This window comes from Mytilus trossulus, chromosome 6 (genome assembly GCF_036588685.1).
Source record: "Mytilus trossulus isolate FHL-02 chromosome 6, PNRI_Mtr1.1.1.hap1, whole genome shotgun sequence".
In the NCBI taxonomy this organism is placed as follows: domain Eukaryota; kingdom Metazoa; phylum Mollusca; class Bivalvia; order Mytilida; family Mytilidae; genus Mytilus; species Mytilus trossulus.
Genome location: NC_086378.1, coordinates 54,910,333 through 54,932,856, shown reverse-complemented (window position 1 = coordinate 54,932,856; position 22,524 = coordinate 54,910,333). Strand labels below are relative to the sequence as shown.

The following is a 22,524-nucleotide window of genomic DNA, read 5'->3' as shown; positions in this document are numbered from 1 at the left end:
ACGTGGGAGTACGATCGGAACAGCCCATGCAATATATTCATATTTTACCACGGGTGTGTACTCAAAGCGTTTGAAGGACGTCATGTTAGAATATTACATTTACATTAAGTTTCATAAAAATTTGTCAAAGTAAAATTTAATTTTACTTCTGCTTTACATATTGAAAATCAAATTAACATTATTTTAAAAATGATATAAGAAAACAATGTTTCAGAAAATGCAAGTAACACCATCATATATCAAATGCTAACTTTCTCATGCCTGAAGAAAGACACTTCCAATGGACCCTAAACTACCCAAATTGCAGAATATTTTTCATAGAATTCAAGGGAAATAACCTCCTCCAACAATAATTTTGTTATCTCAATCTGAAAGGCTATTTAGCATCTTTTGGTTTGGCTGCACCTATTGTATATCTTCAAAATAGAGATGGTTCTGGTATTTAAGTCTTTAGAAGTGTAGCTAAAATTCTAAATTAAAATTATTTCAAAGATTATTTTGAAGTAATTACATTGTGTTTTCTCTTGACCATGTATAATTCAGAATGCAAACAATTGCCATTTTTAATATAAAAAATAATAAAATGTTTCAATACAGATGAAATTCTCCCTAATTTATCTTAAAATCTCTAAATGATATTAATGCTTATTATAACTTGGAAACATATTTTTACGGAAACTGAACATTATATTCCCATTTCCATTCTCAATTTTATTATGTTGTCTAATTATGCTTCATCTTATTTTAAAATACAAAGTTATAATTAAAAAAACTTAAGATTTACTCATTAAATATCTAAGTAACATTTGTTGACAATTACACATACACATACATGTATATAATTCAAATAACAATAAAACGGTATTCACAATATATTAACACAGTAATCACAGTCCCACATTTAACACCATTATTATTCATACATATATGGTTTCTAATACAAGATGTCATGATGCATCTAACAAATATCTAGTTGTATCCTTTTGACATTACAAGTACCCAGAATGCAATAGGATTCGAAAATGGTGGACCAGAGAAAAACAGAATCCTCTCAAATTAAAAAAAATTTTCTGTATGCTATCAGATGCCAAATATCTTTGAATGCTATGCACATAGTTTATTAGAAACAACATATATTTTATAGTCAAACCAATTAAGGCAGCCCAAATTCAATAAAACAACAAATATATGGACACCTTTACAATAACATTAAGGCAAGAGATCAACTCTTTAAAAAAACGATGTCAAATCTAGTATGAACATTTTAATCGGAAGATTCTTAAAAATAATAGATATATTTCTGATATATATGTCTACTTTGTGAAATTTAATTTTTATATTTTCCATAAAAATATGTCTTGGGAGTAATCTATTTTGTTCTACCATTAATGTTGCCATATGCCCTTTGACCCAAAATAACCATGTAATGTCAAGTTAGTCCTCTTGGATTTTATGTTAAAATAAATTATTTTAAACATTTGCGTTTACGGTACTACACCCTGTGTTAAAATGGACACTATTATACTTTACATTAATTATGCACGCTTTATATAAATCTACACAAGTTAATGGCAAGATTTTAAGTAAACATTAACCTTATACATATTGATTTTAACACATAAATGATCAGCAATAGAGATAAATATCTCCAGCGTGACAAACTAGGTTAATATGTTATTTTATATGCCCTAAATTACTGCCTCATTTGAGTATTTTGTTGGGAAAATGCAATTAACTATACATAATTTTTATTAATGAACCTATTGGGATCGTTATATATCAATAATGCAAAAAATCAGCTTTTCATTAAAAGAGTTCTGACATGCTTATCTTGTATAATGTCATTAAAATTTTATTCAACTCTCTATTACTTGTCATTAATTTTTTCTGTTCTTTTAAATTTATTCTATTTCAAACAAAAACATATAAACCGATGTTAACCGAAATAAAATATTTAATATTCTCAATATATTTAATATTCTCAACGGAAAAAATTTCATGCATATTTAGGCTAATAATACATTATTAACAAATCTAATAGGTAGACTCATCTAATAAACGTATCGATTCAGAAGACAATAGAGTATTTGATCAAGGAACCAATGTTTCCAAATGCCAAAGTATTAATGAAGAACTAATAGTATAAAGCACGTAATCTGATATTTATCGCTTACATTGACAACCAAACAAATAGTAAGACGAGAAGAGAATTATGATAGGAAAAAAGAAGTGATTTGGTAAATTAATTCGACATAAAATCTCTATTCAAAATTCAAAGCAAGCCAACAGTCCATTTATTGCTGTTCTTCATCAATTTAGATTTAGGAATCAAGAAACTTTCCTGGTTTTATTCAAACCCCTGAGATCAATTAAAAGGTTTTACCTGCAGTGTTTTGAGATTCTAGTTTTTTATAACATGACAGCTTAAATGTGATAAATCATCAGCGCCAAATGTTTCCCTGGATATTCAAAATAGCTACATTAATTAACAAAGGTATTATAATAGTCAACAGTCAGACAAATAGTTGGACATCCAAAACACAGTCCCACACTATAAAGGTGTTTCATAGTACATGTTTTCTATCTAAAAATGTATCACAACCTTATCCAAAATTTATCATAATCCTACCCATAATTCATCTGAATCCTACCCATAATTCCTTACAATACATTCCTTTTTTTAGTTTTAGCTTTAATCAGTGGTTGTTGGAAAGTACAATACAGCACCTCTTACATGTAAATAAATTTAAAAACATGTTATTTTCTAACCATTAAAGAAAGATAACTCTGTCATATCTCGTCTAATTTCTGTTTTATCATGTCTTCTAATAAAAATATTGCTTTCCTTTCAATCATTTTTTGAATCTAGATATCCTAATCCTAGTTTATTTCATTTAAACTTATCTGAATTTAATCTAATATTAAAATCTTTTTTTTGTTGTTTCTAATACTTTGCAAGTTTGTTACCCTTATTAATTAATCTAATTTCATTTTGTTATTTAAATCATATAATTTTTTCCTTAAGTTTGGTTTACCTAGTAATCAAAAATCTGTCTTTTCTATTGTTTTAAGTAATTACAATCTGAATATATCATTATTTCACCTTGTTATTGGATTTTTATCTTTTAATTTCACTTTGTAATATGAAGAAATAGAATTCCTTTTATTTTGTTATTTTACTTTTTTATAGGAATTTTATCATGTTTATCATCATTGATTTAAGACCAAAATCAGATATTGTGGGAAAATTAAATATTTAGTAAAGGATATATATAACCAAATGTCAAAATCTGTAAATCTGTCCAATTCCAGAAAAATGTTCATGCATGTAACATAGAGAAGCTTTTGAAGTAATAGAATCCTGTAACTTTCCCCTTCTTGATTGGGTACCTACACATGTATTTAGTATCATGCATGCCATGACAAACCTATTAAAACTAATCAATACATGTTTACTGTAAATTGACCCAATGTGTTTCCTCTCTCATTAATTAATCATAAGAAAACTATCTATATTTATATATAGCTAATTATCTAAGAGTTCCTCTGAGAAAGTAAACAAGTTATGTTGTTATTATGCAAAGGTTATTCCGAGTGTCTATGTCTACGTACTATTTTCTATTGTGAGATCTTTACTTTAGAGCAGACTTTTGTTAAGAAAGACGTCAATGGGTTGAACCAGTGAATTGTAAAATTAATAGAGAATTTATCATTTGTTAAAAAAATTAATAGGTTTTAAATTCAACGCCAAAAAGTAATATGATGGCAAAATACTAGAAACTTTTGTTATATATATCGTAAACAAAGACTATTTTTTCAGTATGTTTGAATGGGCAATAACTCACTAACTTATTCATGCTTAAATTATTATGCAATAGATCTATGGCTTATTGATGTTTTTGTAACGCATTCACAGAAAGATATAACGAAGACCTAGTATAATGTGTAGTAATATTTAAAATCAAGGTTAAAATTAAACTTAACATTTTTAATATCAAGGTCAAAATTGAACCTACTTTATTCAAAATTCAATGTCAAATTCAAATCCTTTTTCCCCCATCTTTATCAAAGTTATGTTTTCTTTTTTTAAACAAAACTTTCAGTATACTTTATAGAACAAGAATGTTGTCAATAAAAATAGTTAGCACTTAAACAATGTAAAATTATAACAATAAAATAAACCCCCTTCATCCTATCCCAACATTTGTGCAAAACCGCAATCCCATTGAGCAAATGTTCTTTTAACTTGGCAAGTCAAATATCTCTATCAATAAAGGTTCTATAGAATCTAGTTTCATTTTCAGTAACATTTTAGTATGAACTTCATTTATATTCCTAAGGTCCGTCAGCTTCATAATAATCTTGGCAAACAATGTACTATCCTCCGGAAATCTATCTTTGACGTATCTTTGAAGAATTTTAGCGTAACATTCCTGTATTTCCTGAATCTTATCCTGCTGTTGTAATCCTGGTCGATCAGCAGAAAATAAAGATAACATAATTAATAGTTTCAGAACTAACAAATCTCCATGTATAACCCTCATCAAAGACTTTACGAACTTGGAATATGTCAAAAACATGCTCTGTGCTTCAGGGTTCCCCATTTTGAGTATATTGGCACTTATTTTCGATTCTTCTTTTTCTACATTTCCAGATTTTCTGGAGAGATCAATTCCGACAGTTTGAGCAGGTGCATCAGCACTCCTTGAGAATTCAGAAACTCCCATTCCCGCCATTTTTGATACGTCAAATCCAAAACTAGCAGCACGCTCCCTTAGACTTTCTATGTCATAACCCATCCTCTGAGCATGCTCTCTCATAGAGTTGATCATACCCATATCAACACCTCCTCCGCTGTTGCCTGGGAAAAAAATATTTTTAGTTTCAGAAACTGAAGAAGAGGCCGAATCGGGAGAGACAGGGGAGTTAATCTCAGAACTCATTGTGGATGTAGATGTGGATGTGGATGATTTCCTGTCATTCATAGACGCAGATAAAATATTTTTTGTATTCAAAGACCATGTTTCAGTCTGAACATCAAAATTGACCGCTGATCGTAACATCAAAATTTCTACAACACTACCTTTTAATAATCCAATCTGATCTTCTTTATTTATCATCTTGAAAAATTCTATATATTTGGACAACTTGATAATTCTGCGAACAAAGCCTTCAGCAACATTAACAAAATCAGTAGTATTCTTTGGGGAGTTTTTCAAAACTGTTTGTGTATTTCCCAAAAATTCTGTTTGTTCATGAGCTCGTCTCAATTCTATAATAATTCCCTTTTCCATATCGGGAAACTGTGATATAATATCGCGAACCAGCTCCTGACTTTCATTCCAAGCTGGATACTTATTGGAAATGTCGGCACTTACGGAACACGATACATTTTCATTTTCCGATTTCAATTTCATGAGCATTAACAAATCACTGTCTGATAATCTAGGGAATGTGGAACGAAGTTCCTCTAACGACTGATTTTTAATTTGGTCCTGAAATGTATCAGCGAAGTCCTGAGGAGAAGCAGCATATGTGTCTTCTGGAGGTAGTTGACCATGTTTACGTAATTTGTTGATAATTATCTTCTGTTTTCTCTGTTTCTTTTGTTCCTCGTCTGTAAAATAAAGCATCAAATTAACAAGTGTTACTGCTTACTACTGATAGCCCCTCTCGCTAAAAGTATAAGATAAACAGGAAGTTGGTGAGTGATGAATTTGAAATCACATCACATGGTAAATGTAACGGATTCATTTAAACCCTGAAACCAAATTTCAAGAATCCTTGAATGCAGTTCCTCAGAGGGAGATGCAGGAAAATATTTTCATGGGACAGACAGACATACCGACAGATTGACAGCAGGACAGGTAGAGAGGTAAAACAGTAAAAAACTAAAATTTTGTATTTTCCAGAAGTGAAATTAGAACAAAACAGAATTAGCTAACAACTGTATTTATAGAATGTGACTCTTACCTCCATCTATGTGCAAAATCAACATTACAGACAACCGAAAATATGAACATAATTTATAAACTTATATAATATGATAGAGGAAATAAAGTTATATATATATACATGTAGTACTCTAATAATAAGTTGCCTTAGTAGTATAATTCTAACTTGCACAAAACGTTAGTTAGTTAATATTCTGATGATTTAAAGAAAGTTTTGTTTATCATGATGTTCTTTTTGATAAGAAGATTGTGATTCATAATTTAATTGATTTTGATTAGATGTATACACATTTAAATTTCTTTCGGTTATTATATCATTCCGTTTATCACTGACCTTGTTGTTGTTATTTTATGACTGTAAATATATTATATTGTTTTTGTTGATTTTGCATTGCTGATTATTTTTGCTGAAGGATTTATTAAATTCTAAATTAAAAAACTAAAAAAAAAAAGACTAGCTGCAGTGATTAAAATCTTATGAAGGGGAGATTTATCGTATTGCAATTATACATGCTTTTGACAACATAAATGCTAAATCCCTCCTCGCCCATAGGTGTTTACATGGCAAACAGCTCATACCAATGCATCTTCATTAGATCTTACATTTACATGTATTCATAGTAGTTTGAAAATGTACTTTTATAGAGCAGCTGTTGAAACATTTATTTTATTTTATTAAAATTTTGTAGTTTTATTATTATGAAAAATACTCAAAATGCAAATTGAAAAGAACAAGTAACAACAAGCAATAAAATTTAGAAAAAATCAAATACATTGAAATTTGTGTTTTTAACTTGAATCAATTGGCTTTATTTCTTTGAAAACTTCATTGCATGTTTAATGGTAAACAAATTTTGATTTCCTCAGGTTTTAGGAGCAGTCTTCACGATGAACTGCTAAATCTACAGGCCCGGAGCTCAATATTTGATAATTTTTAGTTATATTCTTTTGGCCTAGCTGTATATATGATTTTTACAGGCCCGAGAGCAATTTTACAAGCCTGGGCTGCCACTCAGTGTGAAGACTGTCTAAGGAGGGGGCATAAAAACACTATTTTAAAATACCATACTGGCATTAACCTTGAGCAATAAATGCCAAGACCATGTAATCAAACTTGACCTGTATTTTTTAGTGTACAACAGCTTGTCAAATTCTTTAAAGATTTCCAATTATGGTTCATTACATTGTGTGAAAATAAAAAAAACATTTAGTCAAATGCTACTTGAGTAATCACCCATTTTTATGGTCACAATGGTAAATGACTTTTTAACGGATACATGTTTGTCAAATCATTCAAAGTAGAACTTGACATATTTCATGACATTGAGCTTGAAATTTCTAAAAATTCAGCCAAAAGGTACTTAAAATATCATTGAGAGAAAAGAAATCCTAATTTATTGTTTGCTATAGTCACATATTATTTTCAGGTAAGTCAGCCTTGACTTTTAAAACATCTGTGTCAATACAATCAAAAACAACTTGACCTGTGTTATTACCTTTAATGGTCAATACTATGTACAGTGTTTAAATTTAGTTATATTTGTTCAAGCAGACTTCTTTGACCATACCATGTGGACACTAAAAGCAATGCTCTTCAACTTCCTACTTTATTTAGCCAATATCACTTTTTTATATTTGAGCGCCACTGATGAGTCTTTTGTAGACGAAACGTGCATCTAGTACAAATACAAAATTCATCAATCCTGATATCTATGATGAGTTTATTTACACGAGCCTTCATGTTTTTCTAGCTGATTTGTAACATAGTTATAGAAAAAACTTGACAGCATTACATAATTTAAGGGTTCATTAGCCTTCAACAATCATTTTTTTTTTGTCATCTTTTTAATCATTTACCATTAATTTACTTCCTGGTTTTGTTTTTATTTTTAAATATAAGCAAGAAATTAAAAAAAAACTGATTTTCAAAGATATATTTAGCTGCCTTACAAAATTCAAGTCAGCTGTATAAATCAGATTTATAATAGCTGCATGTGAAATATCATCAGGGTACATATCAGCAACATAATTGATTTTTTTTTTAAAACTTATATGGTCTTTGAAAATAATGAGTTTGTGCTGTGTAAAATGTCAATAAAGTTCTGATTTTTTTCACCTCATTATAGGTTAAATGTTTCAAGGCAATACAAACAAAATGTAACATCATAATCACTTTAGAAAAGCGGCTGAAATTAGCCTGCATCAATCATTTGTCGATTTGACCTAGAAGAATTTTTTCAGTATATTTTTCAAAGGCTTCCTTCAACAAATAAAAATAAAAGAGTATGTCTCAGGACATGAATGCCCCCACTCAAGCTTGAAACAAAAGAAAATGGGATGGAAGTGTAGAAAGATGGAAGGATCATGAAAAATTAAAGGAAGGAACGACAGTGACAGAGATAGAAGGAAACTAAATACAAAAGGAAAGACAGAAAAAAGGATGGAAAAACAGGACAACGAACGGACGAACAGTCAAGCATATCACTTAATGCCCCTGTTGTCTTAAAATATCTGGCCTAATTCATTTATACATAAGTGAACTTTAAATATGAAAACAACTTCCATATTGATTGAATACTTTAAAGTATTTTTAATAGTGGTCTCATTGGCAATCATACCACATCTCCTTATTTTTATATGTTTGACATCATTATTAACATTATCAATGTAAACAACAGAATATTAATTTCAGGTTACGTATTTATCATATGAAACAACTATTTAATTTATTTTCTTAGAAATTGAAAGTGAAAACCATGTATGTAACAAATTTGATTAATCAATTATGTTAATTTTCTCGGAAGACACATCTTGTATCCTTTCTTATAAAACTGCATATATTGAATGTACATTTTAAATTCATTTTACATGTATTTTGAAATAAACAGATGAAATGAAACATATTTAAATAATTTGTACAAAATGCAGATTTTGAGACAGAAAAATTATGATTTTTCAAGTTACTTTCAAAATCCGAAAAAGTATCGATTTTAAAATTTTAAAAAAAGCAGCATACAATTAGGATGATAAATTTCATCGACTTATACCACTCGCTGAAGTACCAAAGGTTAATGTCTTGGCCAAAACAAAATATGATCTAAATTTAAGCAAATGTAAGATTTCTTTATTTGAAGATCTTTTTCAATTACAAAAATGTATGATTATTCACAAGCAGGAAGTATTTCGAAACCAGATGTTGTTCAGGTCAGAAATAGACATAAGTTGGTCTCTGAAATGACGCAGGTCAGTAACAGATGCTGTGATTTTTTCCAATAAAAAAATGTACTAAATATAGAGTTCACTACAACATTTTCTTGAAATACATCATGTGAATACAAGCATAACGTGTTGGTGATGATTTTCCCCTTTTTCTAATGGGGACCTATCCCAATAAAAGGGAGTACTATATGTATCATAAGAAAATATTGGATGAAAAAATAATCTGAATAATTTTCTGTTTTCATTCAAAAATATTTGGTTTCTTTTTACAGCGATACCATACACTCATTGGTGATTCAAGTTGCTAGATGTGCAAAAGTGATACCATATATATATAAGGAAATATTGACTTGTTGAAGAATGGCAGCCCAAATACAAGAAATGCATTAGAAGCTACATATACTTTAGTTTTCAACACTTAACTTTAAAGACTTAGATTCTCAAAACGTCTGTATAAATTAACAGGACACTTTACTTACATGATGTATAATGAATAAGTGATCATCTATTTTAAATTGCATTGTTTTATTTTCTTTCGATTGTCACTTGTGTACATACATTTTTTTCCAGTAAAGACAGTTGAATGTCAAGATTGAAACACAGGCTTTATATTAAATGTTTAGTTGTAAACTGTTGAGAGTGAAAGAATGCATTGCAAGAGATTCAGAGGTGGAAGCTGTTGTAACTCTATAAATTACTTTTAGGTATAGATTACCTAAGATGTATTTGGCAAAATTTTTAGGAAGTTTGGTCCTTAATGCTCTTCAACTTCCTACTTTATTTTGCCTTTTCAACTTTTTTTAGGATTCAAGCGTCACTGATGAGTATTTTGTAGACGAGACCTGTGTCTGGCATATATACAAAATTAGTCCTGGTATCTATGATGAGTTTAATTATTAGACAATTTGTAGACAAACTTTCTTTTTTCTTTTTTCAATGTTAGACAAAAAGAACTATGTGATGCCATCAGGATTTAAGGAAATTGAGATCAAACTAGCAACAAATTATTCACTGGTTGGAAAAAAAATTAATCGACTAAAATTTAGACTTAGATCCAGGTTAACTTTTATTTGAGGATGATTGGCGATGGTTTTATACAGTATTATTTATGAAGTCAAGTTAAAGTTTAAATATTATTGAAATATTCAATGTTTTTCTTCATATTCAATTTCAAGATCAATCCAGGATAATTCATAAGAACAATAGATCAGAATTGTCAGTATACTGTTGGGAATACACTACTAATAGCTTTTTCTTTAAAACCTACGATAAACTGGCTTTTGATCATAAACAAATAAGAATAAATCTATATAGGATTAATTGAAGAATTCAAATATAGAAAAAAAACATTGAACAAATGACCTATTAACACATTAATTCACAAATGTCTGTATCCCTTAAGTCTCATATATTTTTTTTAAAATAAATTAAAGCCTTTAAACATGTTTAAACTGCCACATTTTATATTTGACTGTCTCCAGTAAATTAAAAAATCATCTCAGTGAGTGGTTATCTTTTTTGTAGTTTCTCATCTTTGTTTTTTATCTTTTATATATTTTGTATAATTTGTTCTTGTGTTAATTGCACCATTGTGCCAGGTTAGAGAGTGGGTGGGTGTCTTCAAATTAATAATATGAATAACACCACAACATTCTGTTAGTGCCTTTCCCCAAGTCAGAAGCCTGATAGAAACATATTTTTCTATTCTTCTCAATTTCTTTCATATAATGTCATCAACTATGTCTTGTCAACACCCATTGTTGTATGACCTCAGATGAGTGTAAAAAAAGGATTTATAATATACTTTACTTAGTTGTAGATTCAGGTTAATTGGACTTGTAATAGGATTAATGGTAATCTTGCTGTATTAGACATCCCTGATGATATTGAGATCAGTCACGATTTAAACTCTATTGAAGCCCCTCTCTGTATTAACTTATGTCATGTTAAAGAAACAGCTATTTGAGGTATATACCGGTACTGTAAATTCAGAAGTTATTGAGAGTTTTTTTTATTAATGTGAATAATGGGACTTGGTTAAAATCCCAATGGCAAGATCCTGCATTCAGATAAAGATAAAAACATCCTTATGAAGGTTATCCTGAAATCGCAATTTACACCAGTCTTCAAAAATCTAAATAATTTGTGAATTTACAGTTTAGGAAAAAGTGTATATGATATGGCTTTATCAATATCACACACCCTTATCAACCCGCTTGGGATTTCTATTGGTATCTTGGTTTAGTACTGATGTAATATAGAAAAAAGCCATATGATATATTCACTATTTATTTCACATGTGAAGTAATTCTATTCAAAAGTACTATGAAACGAAATCACATTATTTCATTTCAATCAATGTCTTTATAGTTTTTTAACCTGATTTTATCTTATACTTACTTAATATCATATCTTTTCTCATCCCAACAGTAAAACATTTGTTGAGACGACATTTTTTACAGAATGACCTTGAGTCTACTGTGACCTCACATGTTCCTTCACAGCGCCCTCGTATTGTCTACAGAAAAAAGAAAGTAAAAAAACATTTATTAGCACATGTATATTTATATGTATGTTTCAAAAGAATCTGTGCTTTTGATTACTGTAAATTTAGAAATTATTGCGTGCATTTATTTTTGCGATTTTGTCATTTCAGACTTAATTGCGATTTTAATTTTTACGATTTTGAGAAAAATCCTGGTTAATTCATATAAAAAAGTTCCAAATGCGAGTTAAAATTATTGCGTTTGCAACTCTGTCGCATTATTCGCAATAATAAAAACTTCGCAATAATTTCTGAATTTACAGTAGCTGATGACACCGGAGGCATTTTATTAATTCATCACTGCTTGTGCTTCTAATAACAACTTAATAACATCAATGCAGAGAAAAAAATAACAAACATCTTGATAACAATTGTCTTTTCATTGTTGTAGCATAATATAAATGTATATAAGAAAACTTTTTGTAATCATGTAGGGTTGTAACGAAGTGTTGATTGTGTACACATTCTAGAATGGAGTGACAGTGTGTCCCCACTGCAAACAAAATGAGCTTTGGTGAACGCTTTTACATCTTACTAGGCTACTAAAAGAAGCATTCAGCTTTTAATATTTGTATAGAAGGCTGATCTCAAAACAGGAGGATGGTTCTAAATAAATCAAGTTTTAAGTGGCAAAACACGACAACCACAATAAAATATTTCCTTGCTTTTATAAAACCAGGATGTTGTTCTTTTATACTTTTGGATTTATGATATTTTTTAAATAACTGGAGCATTATAAGTTCGGTATCCATCCTGAAAACTTAACCAGCTTGTACCGCCAGAAGGTGTCGGTTCATATGACATATTTATTCAAAATTTCTGTTGACAAATTTTGTAACTGACATTTACCGTAAAGTACAGTACCTCGTTCTAGTGAGTTAGAATGACATTTAGCTAGCCAATACAATGGCTTCTACTGAAAACTTACAATTTATGTATGTCTCCATATATCAAAACATATGGGTCAATATCCATTAATCTCCATATATTACCACATATACATATAGATCATTATACCTTATATTGCGCCTCAAAGTGAGATACTCAACAAAAATGGATATTAAAAAAATCCCTGTAGGCTGTAGCAAAAATATTGAACATAATTTTATTTTTACTAATTGACCGTTTTGTGCTTTTTGAAAGAGCAGAAGACTGTATAATAAACATGTTAAAACTTTGGATTTATCAAATGTTTGGTTTATACAGAATTTAAATCAAATGTTTGGTTTATTACACAATTTAAATAAAATGTTTGGTTTATACAGAATTTAACTATAGATGTGAAAACAGGGATTTTTATGTAGAAGCAGCATCATGTGCTTTTCAGAGACTGCAAAATTTGTGAAAAGCACTCAATTCAAAACCAATCAAGAAAACAGAAAATACCTTTACTAAATTTTTCATTGCTTAATATATATGTTATCTATATTTTGATTATTGAATCTTCTCCTCACCTGAGCCTTGAAAATTTTATGAATTTTTAATGATTTTAACACATCCTTCAATCAAAATGTAAAAACTTTATAATAGGTATGTTTACAAAAAGGTGTCTTTACAAACTTTACTAGGAGTGTTGAAAAAAACTGTTAATTTGAGAAAAAAATAGTTTAGCTTCAGCCAAGTTAAACTGACAAAAATGGAATTAGATTTAATGACGCTATTTAAAGGTTATTGGTTTTGTAAAATAACACTTAAACAACGACATGGACAGAAACAAGAACATCTATCTCTTGCACTTTTATAGGACGAAAACAATAAAAAAAAAAAGATCTTATGAGTATCATTAGTTTGAAGGTTCTAACAGATGTATTGATCAAAACAAAAATTAAGACATGTATTAGATAATTGTGACAACAAGGCATAATGTTTGTATTGCATGCAGAAAGTTTGTTTGCAGAAAGTACAACAACCTTTTCAAATTATGCAGCGAGTAGCTTGCAATAAAAAAGGTTATGATGTTTGCATGCAGCATGTAAACAGCAGGTCTGTGACAGGATTCTGCAATTACCCGAGTTTAGTTTGGGTGGTCTGACTGGTGTCAATCAGTTTAACATTCACATTAATTACCGATATAATTTATTTTCAAAATTAAGTAGCTTGGGTGGAGAGTTGTCTCATTGGCACTCATACCACATCTTCTTATTTATATAGCTTTAAAAATCAATCCCCATTTCCTAGAAAAATTCTCCCTTATCTGTGACTGCAGTCAACAAATATCAAAGCATTCATAAAAAGTAATGGAGAATGCAAAACAGCAAAAGACTAGAAATTTCAATAATAAATATTTATAATTTATTTATAAAACTGTCCTTGAAACTTTATTTTACAACTTTAAATTCAAAAAAAATGTTCCTATTTACTTCAATGCTAAAACTCAGACCTTTTAGTTTGATTAACTTTGTGATACTAGTACATAAATCATGTTTATTTTCTTTAATTTCTTGGTTTCTGAAACCATTTTGTCAATACTAAATGTGTCAAAGTGACACAAATCCACCCACCTCAGATTCAATATTCCATTGGTATGTCAGTAAGCCACTATGTAAATTAGTATCAATGAAGTATGTAATCTAATTAATGACTATTTAAGGTGGTATGGGTGTCTTTCGCCATCTTGGATTGTAAAAAACAGAGAATCTAAGGTCCATATTTTCTATCAAATTAGCAAAATTTGATGCAAGAATGCAGATATTTCATGTGTTTTTACATTTAAAAGATCCAATTTATAAGAATATAACTTATAAATATAAATATATGTACAAGTGTAGATTATTTTTGGTTGTTTTTAAATATTTTGAAATTGTCATTTTAAGGGGAGGTAACTCTAAAACAGTGCATTTTCTGTTGGATTGTTCATGGAATTTTCTACTTTGTATTTTAGCCGGAAAAAACGCACGGTGACCCTATCTTTTCTTTTGATATTATCAAAGCATTATTTGAAAGCTATATTTTCCTAATTTATTTTACAATTCTATCATTTCGTTTAGTTTCTATTCACAAAATAGTGTTTTTTCCTGTATAATCCATACAAAATTTGTCATTTTGTCACGACCCGTAGCTTGAAAAAATGCACGGTGACCTATCATTTTAATAATATTTTTTAACATGTATCAATAGATACTACATTTTGGCAAAGTATGAACAAATTCTATCATTTTTATTTTAGACTCCCATACCACCTTAACAGTGGTATCAATGAATCTTCATTAATGTTTCAGCTATCTTTACTCTAAGAGTTAAGCATCTGTGCTTTCAAAAATTCTAACCCCTAGAGACATGTAAAGCTCTCAATTTCACTTGACTCTTGTGGTGACATTTCAATTCTTACATTCTAAAATTGTTACCAATTATTTTGCATCAGCTGTGGAAGAAGGGATAAACTTATCAATGAAATTCGCTGTGATGAGATTGCAGTACAATTTTATTCATAAATTTTATTATGAACAAATGAGATGTGGGCTTCATGGCATGTCTTTTATTGAAGACAGCATATCACCTCTCTAGGGGCCTTTGATTTATTGTGTCAGAATATCATGCTTTCTCGTAAAATAAACCCACATATATCAAATGTTTTTTTAATATTTCCATCAATGACACAGATATATATCAATTAGATACAATCTACAAATCCTTTAATTTTTTATCTTGATAATAAAAATTTCGAATGGAAATGGGGAATGTGTCAAAGAGACAACAACCTGACCATACACCAGAAAACATCAGAAGGCCTCCACTGGCACTGCATGGGTCTTCAACACACCAAGAAAATATAAACTTTGGGTTTTAGTAATTTTTATGACGAAATTTGTTAACCAAAAAAATTTGGGAAAAAGATGTCTAACAAACAATCCCCATCAAAAATATAATATTTGTGCTACAAGCTTTGTAATTACACATTTTGTAATTCAGTTCTTCTTTCTGACCAGTTTGAACTGACTAACAGGAAGAAACAGTTGAGGTATGCCAGGAAGTTGCAAGGTGAATTCTTTAACATGAATGCAGTGGAATGAAACTAGACCAAATAATTATGACTCTAGAAAGGCTATTTTGTTATTTTTCTATGACACCTTAAGTTTCCTGTGAAAGACAATAATTTTAACACACTTATTATTACATGAGAAAACTAAAAGACCTGTCAGTCATTAACAATGTCAACAACAAAACAAGAAATGTACTCTCAAAGTGACTTTGTTTTTTGGGGGTATTTGAGGGTAACCATGGTTTAACATTATTTAGAGGCAACTTCACAGCAGAATGGAATAGATGAATTCAAATGTCTGGCATTTTTCAACTTGTTTGACCTAAACTGCCTTGTAATGTTCTGTGACTATTTAACAATGAATCTATCAGTAATCAAGGATCATAACTCTATATGTCATCAGTAATTTTAATGACATGTTGAAAAATTTAACAGCATTAGTTAATCAGTTTATAAGATATTGCATGCAATCAATGTAAAGCACCTATTTCAATCAGCCAAGGACCATAACTCCTGAACTGTAAAAGTGAAAATCATCCATATCAAACTTCTAGATCCATTTTGTCTATCAAATTCGACAAGCATTGGTTGTATAGACTATGGTTCATAAATAATTGCACAGAAAATGATACTAGCTGTCCATACTGTATTTCACCATTTTAATAACTGTAATTTTACTTTGGAAAACTTTGGTTAAAACTGCTCCTGGTTCAATAGACAGCTTATATATCTTGAACAAAGTCACAAGTGACAATCAATCTCTGGCTGTGTGTATTACTAAGCAACTTAAGTTTTTTTCTTTTCAGTTATAATTTAAAAGGCATAAGATAATACATAATTTATAAGCATGAAGTGATTAATCTTATAAGTTATTATTATTTCATATAAGTATTTTTAATAATACATTATAGAAACCTTGACTTCCTAAACCTTGACATTACTATTTATATCATATAATGTTAATAATTATCTTGTTTCAGATTTAACAAAAGCATAGTTAAAACGAACCCATAAAATATATTTAAATATCATCAATTTGATATGCCCTTTATTAAACATTCATAATTTTAGTCTGATTTTCAAGTTATTTAAGCACAACACATTTATAGTTTTTCCATAAAATTTTAATTTTAATGTCATAACCAAATTATATACAATCTATTTTACATTCATGTATTCCATTTGAGTCTATCTCCCACCTCGCTGATGATGATGATGCAGGTCCTTCCCTTGGTATCTTATAAATTCAGTTTTACAGTTTAGCTAAAGATCCAATACATTGCCAATTTATTTTAGAAATTTTTCATGTTAAGGTGTGCCTGAGAAGAAGGGAATATATATATATATATTTATGTATTGTGTAGTTCATGATTTCAAACTCTTTATACTGTCTTTATATCGCTATTTTGTGAATTTTTCCTTTGATCTTTTTGTGTCATAATTTTTCATATCATGCTTCACACTTGAGATGGAAAATTATCGCTAGAATCTAAGGAGGCACGTGGCGTTGCAAAATGAAATTGACATGAAATTATCAACGTCATCATAGTTAAAATAGTGATAAAAAGATTATCATTGGTCATCACAACTCCATTGCTTTTCTCACTTTTGCCAAACCGGCTCAAGGGAGAAAATAAATCTCGTTGAGATGATCAACAATAATCTATATATCTATTGATTTTCTTTTTTTTATTGTCTTATTTATGTCTTATATTGTACAATGTTCCTTGTGAGCCCATTTAATGGAAATAAACATCTTCTTTTTCTATAGTAAGCCTAATTCTTTAAAATCATGTGACTATAAATAGTATCTCTGGTGCATTTTTTAATGCTGCAACACAGTTGTTCACAAGAAATATAGATGATTAACATGTTAAAAAGACATCTCTTATATCTTTTCTATCATTTATCATTATAAAATCATGTATCTCAGAACTAACAAGAAACTCTTGGATTAAATATTCTATTTATTACATTTACTTATAATGTAGATAAAGTAGATTTAAGGTGGTACCCAACACTTTCACTTAAATTAATTTGGCTCGTTTAATTTTCATAAAAATTTGACAAAGTATTTTAACTTTGACCCTTTGACAAAAATATAAAAATTTCAAAAAAGTTTTAACCAACCGTTTTATCAGAAAAATTACACTGGTTATATGTATATAGCAGTTTGACAAACACTAATTTTGATCATTGAGAAGCTTAATTTTTTTCTTAACAATACAATTTGATTCAAACGTTTAGCTGATTTTACAGAGGTATCTCCCTGTAGTGTTAGGTACCATCTTAAATTCTTATTGGTATTATTTTAGGAGGATTTTGGATTTTGAATAAAACAGCATAATTCACCTTAAGAAATGTTTGTGGTTTTAATTGACTTTTAAAAACTTAATATTCATTTGGCCAATGGCCTCTGTGATAATATATTAATTTTTTTAATGGTCAATAAAACCTCATGTTTACCTCACCAAATGACAGCTCTTGTATAAAATTCAAGATTTCTTTTTGTTCCTTTTTTCTTGTATTCCCACTATGATGTAACATCACTGACATTATACCTATATAGATTGTCATATGACTTTTGTTTTATTTAAGGACAAAAATTAAAATCTAAATTGTTCAAAGTTGCTTTACCCACCTTAAAAGCAGCCTACCCAAAAATATTTATGACACAAATCAGTTAAAATTTCTTTTCGAAATATTTTCCTACCCTAAAACATTGTTTTCTTGTACTGAACATTTTTTAACTTATGTTGCTGGCCAAAAAGTATTTTACAAACCCTTAGTAACCTACCTACCCAACCTTACAGGCATTTTGGAGGCAACAAAGAATTTTGTAAGGGTGATCTAAGATTGTAAGATATTGTATAATTTCTTTCAGCAGTAATTTTTGAATTTTTAATGGACAGGGAAATTGCCTTAGTTCATTGGAATTAATGTAATATCATAAATTCTTATAGTCCCTAAGCCTTTATATAGCTATTCCACGGCCAGACGACTGGTTTTAATCTACAACTTATATGGTTTCAGCTTCCAATACTTTGTAATAAAAATCCCATCCCTTGCATTAATGTCAAACAGTCAGACATTTTAATGTATTTTTCTTGCATCAAACTGTACATGGAAGGATTCGCTAGGTCATTGACCTTTAACCTTGTTTATGAAAAAACAAACTTATTCATGGAAAATGTAACATATCATTCTAAAAAAAATAACACTTATTCTTGAAATTTTTCAATTACAAACACAAACTTGTTTATGGGCAATATAAACAATTCATTATAAAAAAAAAAAATAACATGCAAACTGAGGCTAGCTAACTTGCTGTTGTCTTCATTTCATATATAGTAACAAAGTTAAATATTGTGAATGAAGATTTCATGTCATCTCACTTTTCTTCACAATCTAAGGGCTCGTTTAGCGATAGAAAACAAGTTTTTATTTCTAGGTCAAATCTTAATTATATTAGTAGCATTTTAATAGTCCTAGTATAAAAACAATATTTGATCAATGAAAAATATCTTGCCTTTATTCTCCAGTTTCTGAACCTCGTATGAAAAAAATATTTCTGGCCTTTGCCTTATATTGTACATGTATATATGCGAGTCTAAATTGAAAACTACGTTCAAACCATATATGTATACATCACAAATAAACTTTCACTTAAAAAGCATTACAATACTTGTTTTAAACTGGGACACATTTTATATCTGCCTGTCCCAAGCCAGACGCATAATAACTCAGTGGTTGTCATTCGTTCCTTTTTATTATATTTTTTTTTTGTATAAATTGTACTGTATTAATTAGGTCGTTAGTTTAACATTTTTGTGTTTGGGATGTTAATTACTGACATATTGTATGTTTTTTTCCTCATTGTTGTTATGATGGCCATATGGTGACCTCTAATTTGTTTTTCCTTTATTTGAACTCTGTTTGACAGTTGTCTCATTGGCAATGATTGGTCATACCGCATCTCCTTATTTCTATAATCATTCAACAGTAGCAACAGGATCTGTATTTTGAATTGTGATATCTTGAGTACCTTATGAGCATAAAAAGTAACTGTACTGTATTTTGAATTGTGATATCTTGAGTACCTTATGAGCATAAAAAGTAACTGTACTGTATTTTGAATTGTGATATCTTGAGTACCTTATGAGCATAAAAAGTAACTGTACTGTATTTTGAATTGTGATATCTTGAGTATCTTATGAGCATAAAAAGTAACTGTACTGAATTTTGAATTGTGATATCTTGAGTATCTTATGAGCATAAAAAGTAACTGTACTGTATTTTGAATTGTGATATCTTAAGTACCTTATGAGCATAAAAAGTAACTGTACTGTATTTTGAATTGTGATATCTTGAGTATCTTATGAGCATAAAAAGTAACTGTACTGAATTTTGAATTGTGATATCTTGAGTATCTTATGAGCATAAAAAGTAGCTGTACTGTATTTTGAATTGTGATATCTTGAGTACCTTATGAGCATAAAAAGTAACTGTACTGTATTTTGAATTGTGATATCTTGAGTATCTTATGAGCATAAAAAGTAACTGTACTGAATTTTGAATCGTGATATCTTGAGTACCTTATGAGCATAAAAAGTAACTGTACTGTATTTTGAATTGTGATATCTTGAGTACCTGATGAGCATAAAAAGTAACTGAACAGGCTATTATTTGAACTTGGAATTTTTTTTAATTATGGAATTTGCATAATTTCTTGTTTTTAATTTTTTTGATAAATTCCATGTTTATTCTGTATCATTATTGTTCTGAGTGGTGCATAACGCTTTCAACACACTGTATTTTGTATAGATAGTGTTGTGCACGGCACAGTACATTCTATTGAAAATGTACCATCTTCTTTGTAATAGAAAGTGTTGTGCGCAGCACAGAACATTATAATACAGAATAAACATGGAATTCATTAAAAATTTCTAGCACAAGAAATTATGCAAATTCTATAATTAAAAATAATTCCAAGTTCAAATAATAGCCTGTTAACTGTACTGTATTTTGAATTGTGATATCTTGAGTACCTTATGAGCATAAAAAGTAACTGTACTGTATTTTAAAATTTAGAATTGTTATTCTTATAAGTACCTTATGAGCATTTCTACGAAAGAATGCTTTACATGATTCACAGGACACAGCATTGAAGTTATAGCCAAGGGCCTTGTCCCCGCACACTAGGCATATCTTGTCCTTTTTCTGTAAGGACAGAGACATAACAGAGTCAGCTGTTTCCGCCTCAACATCCTGAAAATAAAAGAAGAAAGATAGAAACAATTAGTCATTATAGATTTCTTTCATCAAATGTAAGTTCGTTTAAATTCAATGACCATGTGTGTCACACTTGCTGTGTATATTAAACATGCAGCCATCCTAAATTATTACTTTAAGGTCAAATAAATGGATCCTTATGATAAAATCATAATATGAGGGGGCTTCAGTGGCTGAGTGGTCTAAGTAGTTACAACTGTAATTACTAGACAGTGAACACTGAGGTTGTAAGTTAGAACAACCCGCTCAGTTTTCCTATCGAATGTCAGGTGTTTTCTCCAGGCACTCCTGTTTCCTCCACCAATAAAAACTGGTCGCCACCAAATAGCCCTAAAGGCGTGCTAAAAGGTGGCGTTAAAAAGACATAAATTTATTAAATTCTAAATATGAAAAAGTACCTTAGACATCATATAGTCAGCATAATAATAGGCCATCTTCCTTTTAGACATTTTATTAGTTGAACACCTGCTATGTTAGGGACACAAAATATCATCTTACTTTTTCTTACATAAAACACGAATTGCCATCAGAAATAGTCAAATCAATCAATTAATTTTTTCAACAGGGTACAAATGTCCCAGAAACCAATATATGTCTACGATTATTTATTAATGTTCTAAAAAAGACTTGGGGTTAGTGACATATATTTTTATACATGTCTTGGTACAAAAACATGTTTTGGTGTTGAAACCATAAGTTCACAATTGTGTGTAACTCATGTTTATCAAGTGTAAAGTCAACTCAAGCAAGCAGTTTTTCCCAAACAATGCTTAACATTCGTTAAGATAGCTGAACCTAAAATTCAAACTTCTTTTGTTGTAAATTAACTCTTGCTATTTTCTCCTTATTTTGTTTTTGTCTTTTTAATTTTTAATACATGTATAATAAATTTGCTTTACTCTGAATGTAACAACCATAAAAACATGAACCTTGTAATATTTCTTTCATTTTCATTTAAGTTATTAGTTACAATGCTGTAAACCACATCCAACCATGGTTTGACCATGGTAAGCAATAGTAACCATGGTTGTATTTTGACAGGGGTCTAAGGACTCTATCAACACAATAACAGAATATATACTTCTATATAGTGTGTATGTAACATCTGTTGCTTAGATAGACTCAGTAAACCAACAATCAATCCATCTGGCTCAGAAACTGAATTTGTACAGAACAGATATTTTTGCTCAACAACAGTATATACCAATACTATTACATGTAAAACTTTGCCATATATTCAATGTTACAACATTTTGTTTGATGATTTATGAACTAGTGAAAACTACAATCCTTTGGTTGCCTTTTTGCTGAATTCCTTTAAAACAATAGCTTATCATAATTATGGTATTGACTTTTATCTATTGTAGGAAGTACCATGTTGACCCCTTTAAATTCTTTTCATGAATAGTTGGTTACTGTTCATTGATTGGTGGATCCGTGGGATTGGGTTCTGGGGGTTGGAACTCCTCTTTTTTTTTTGGCGGATCAATGCATTTGAATGGGGACATATAGTTAGAACTCCCCTTTGTCCTGGG

The 22,524-nt window shown here is 29.6% G+C and overlaps 1 protein-coding gene across 2 annotated transcripts in view; it reads right to left on the bottom strand.

The window, feature by feature from the left end:
- Positions 1–646: 646 nt before the first annotated feature.
- LOC134721550 (vitamin D3 receptor B-like) overlaps positions 647–22,524 on the bottom strand; it is a 91,474-nt gene continuing 69,596 nt past the window's right edge. For both annotated transcript variants that reach the window (XM_063584644.1, XM_063584646.1), the window contains 3 exons: positions 20,810–20,965; positions 11,574–11,691; positions 647–5,617 (listed from right to left, as the gene is read on the bottom strand). In XM_063584644.1, coding sequence (XP_063440714.1) covers positions 4,242–5,617; positions 11,574–11,691; positions 20,810–20,965 — 1,650 coding nt within the window. In that variant the 3' untranslated portion in view covers positions 647–4,241. The remainder of the gene's footprint in view (positions 5,618–11,573; positions 11,692–20,809; positions 20,966–22,524) is intronic.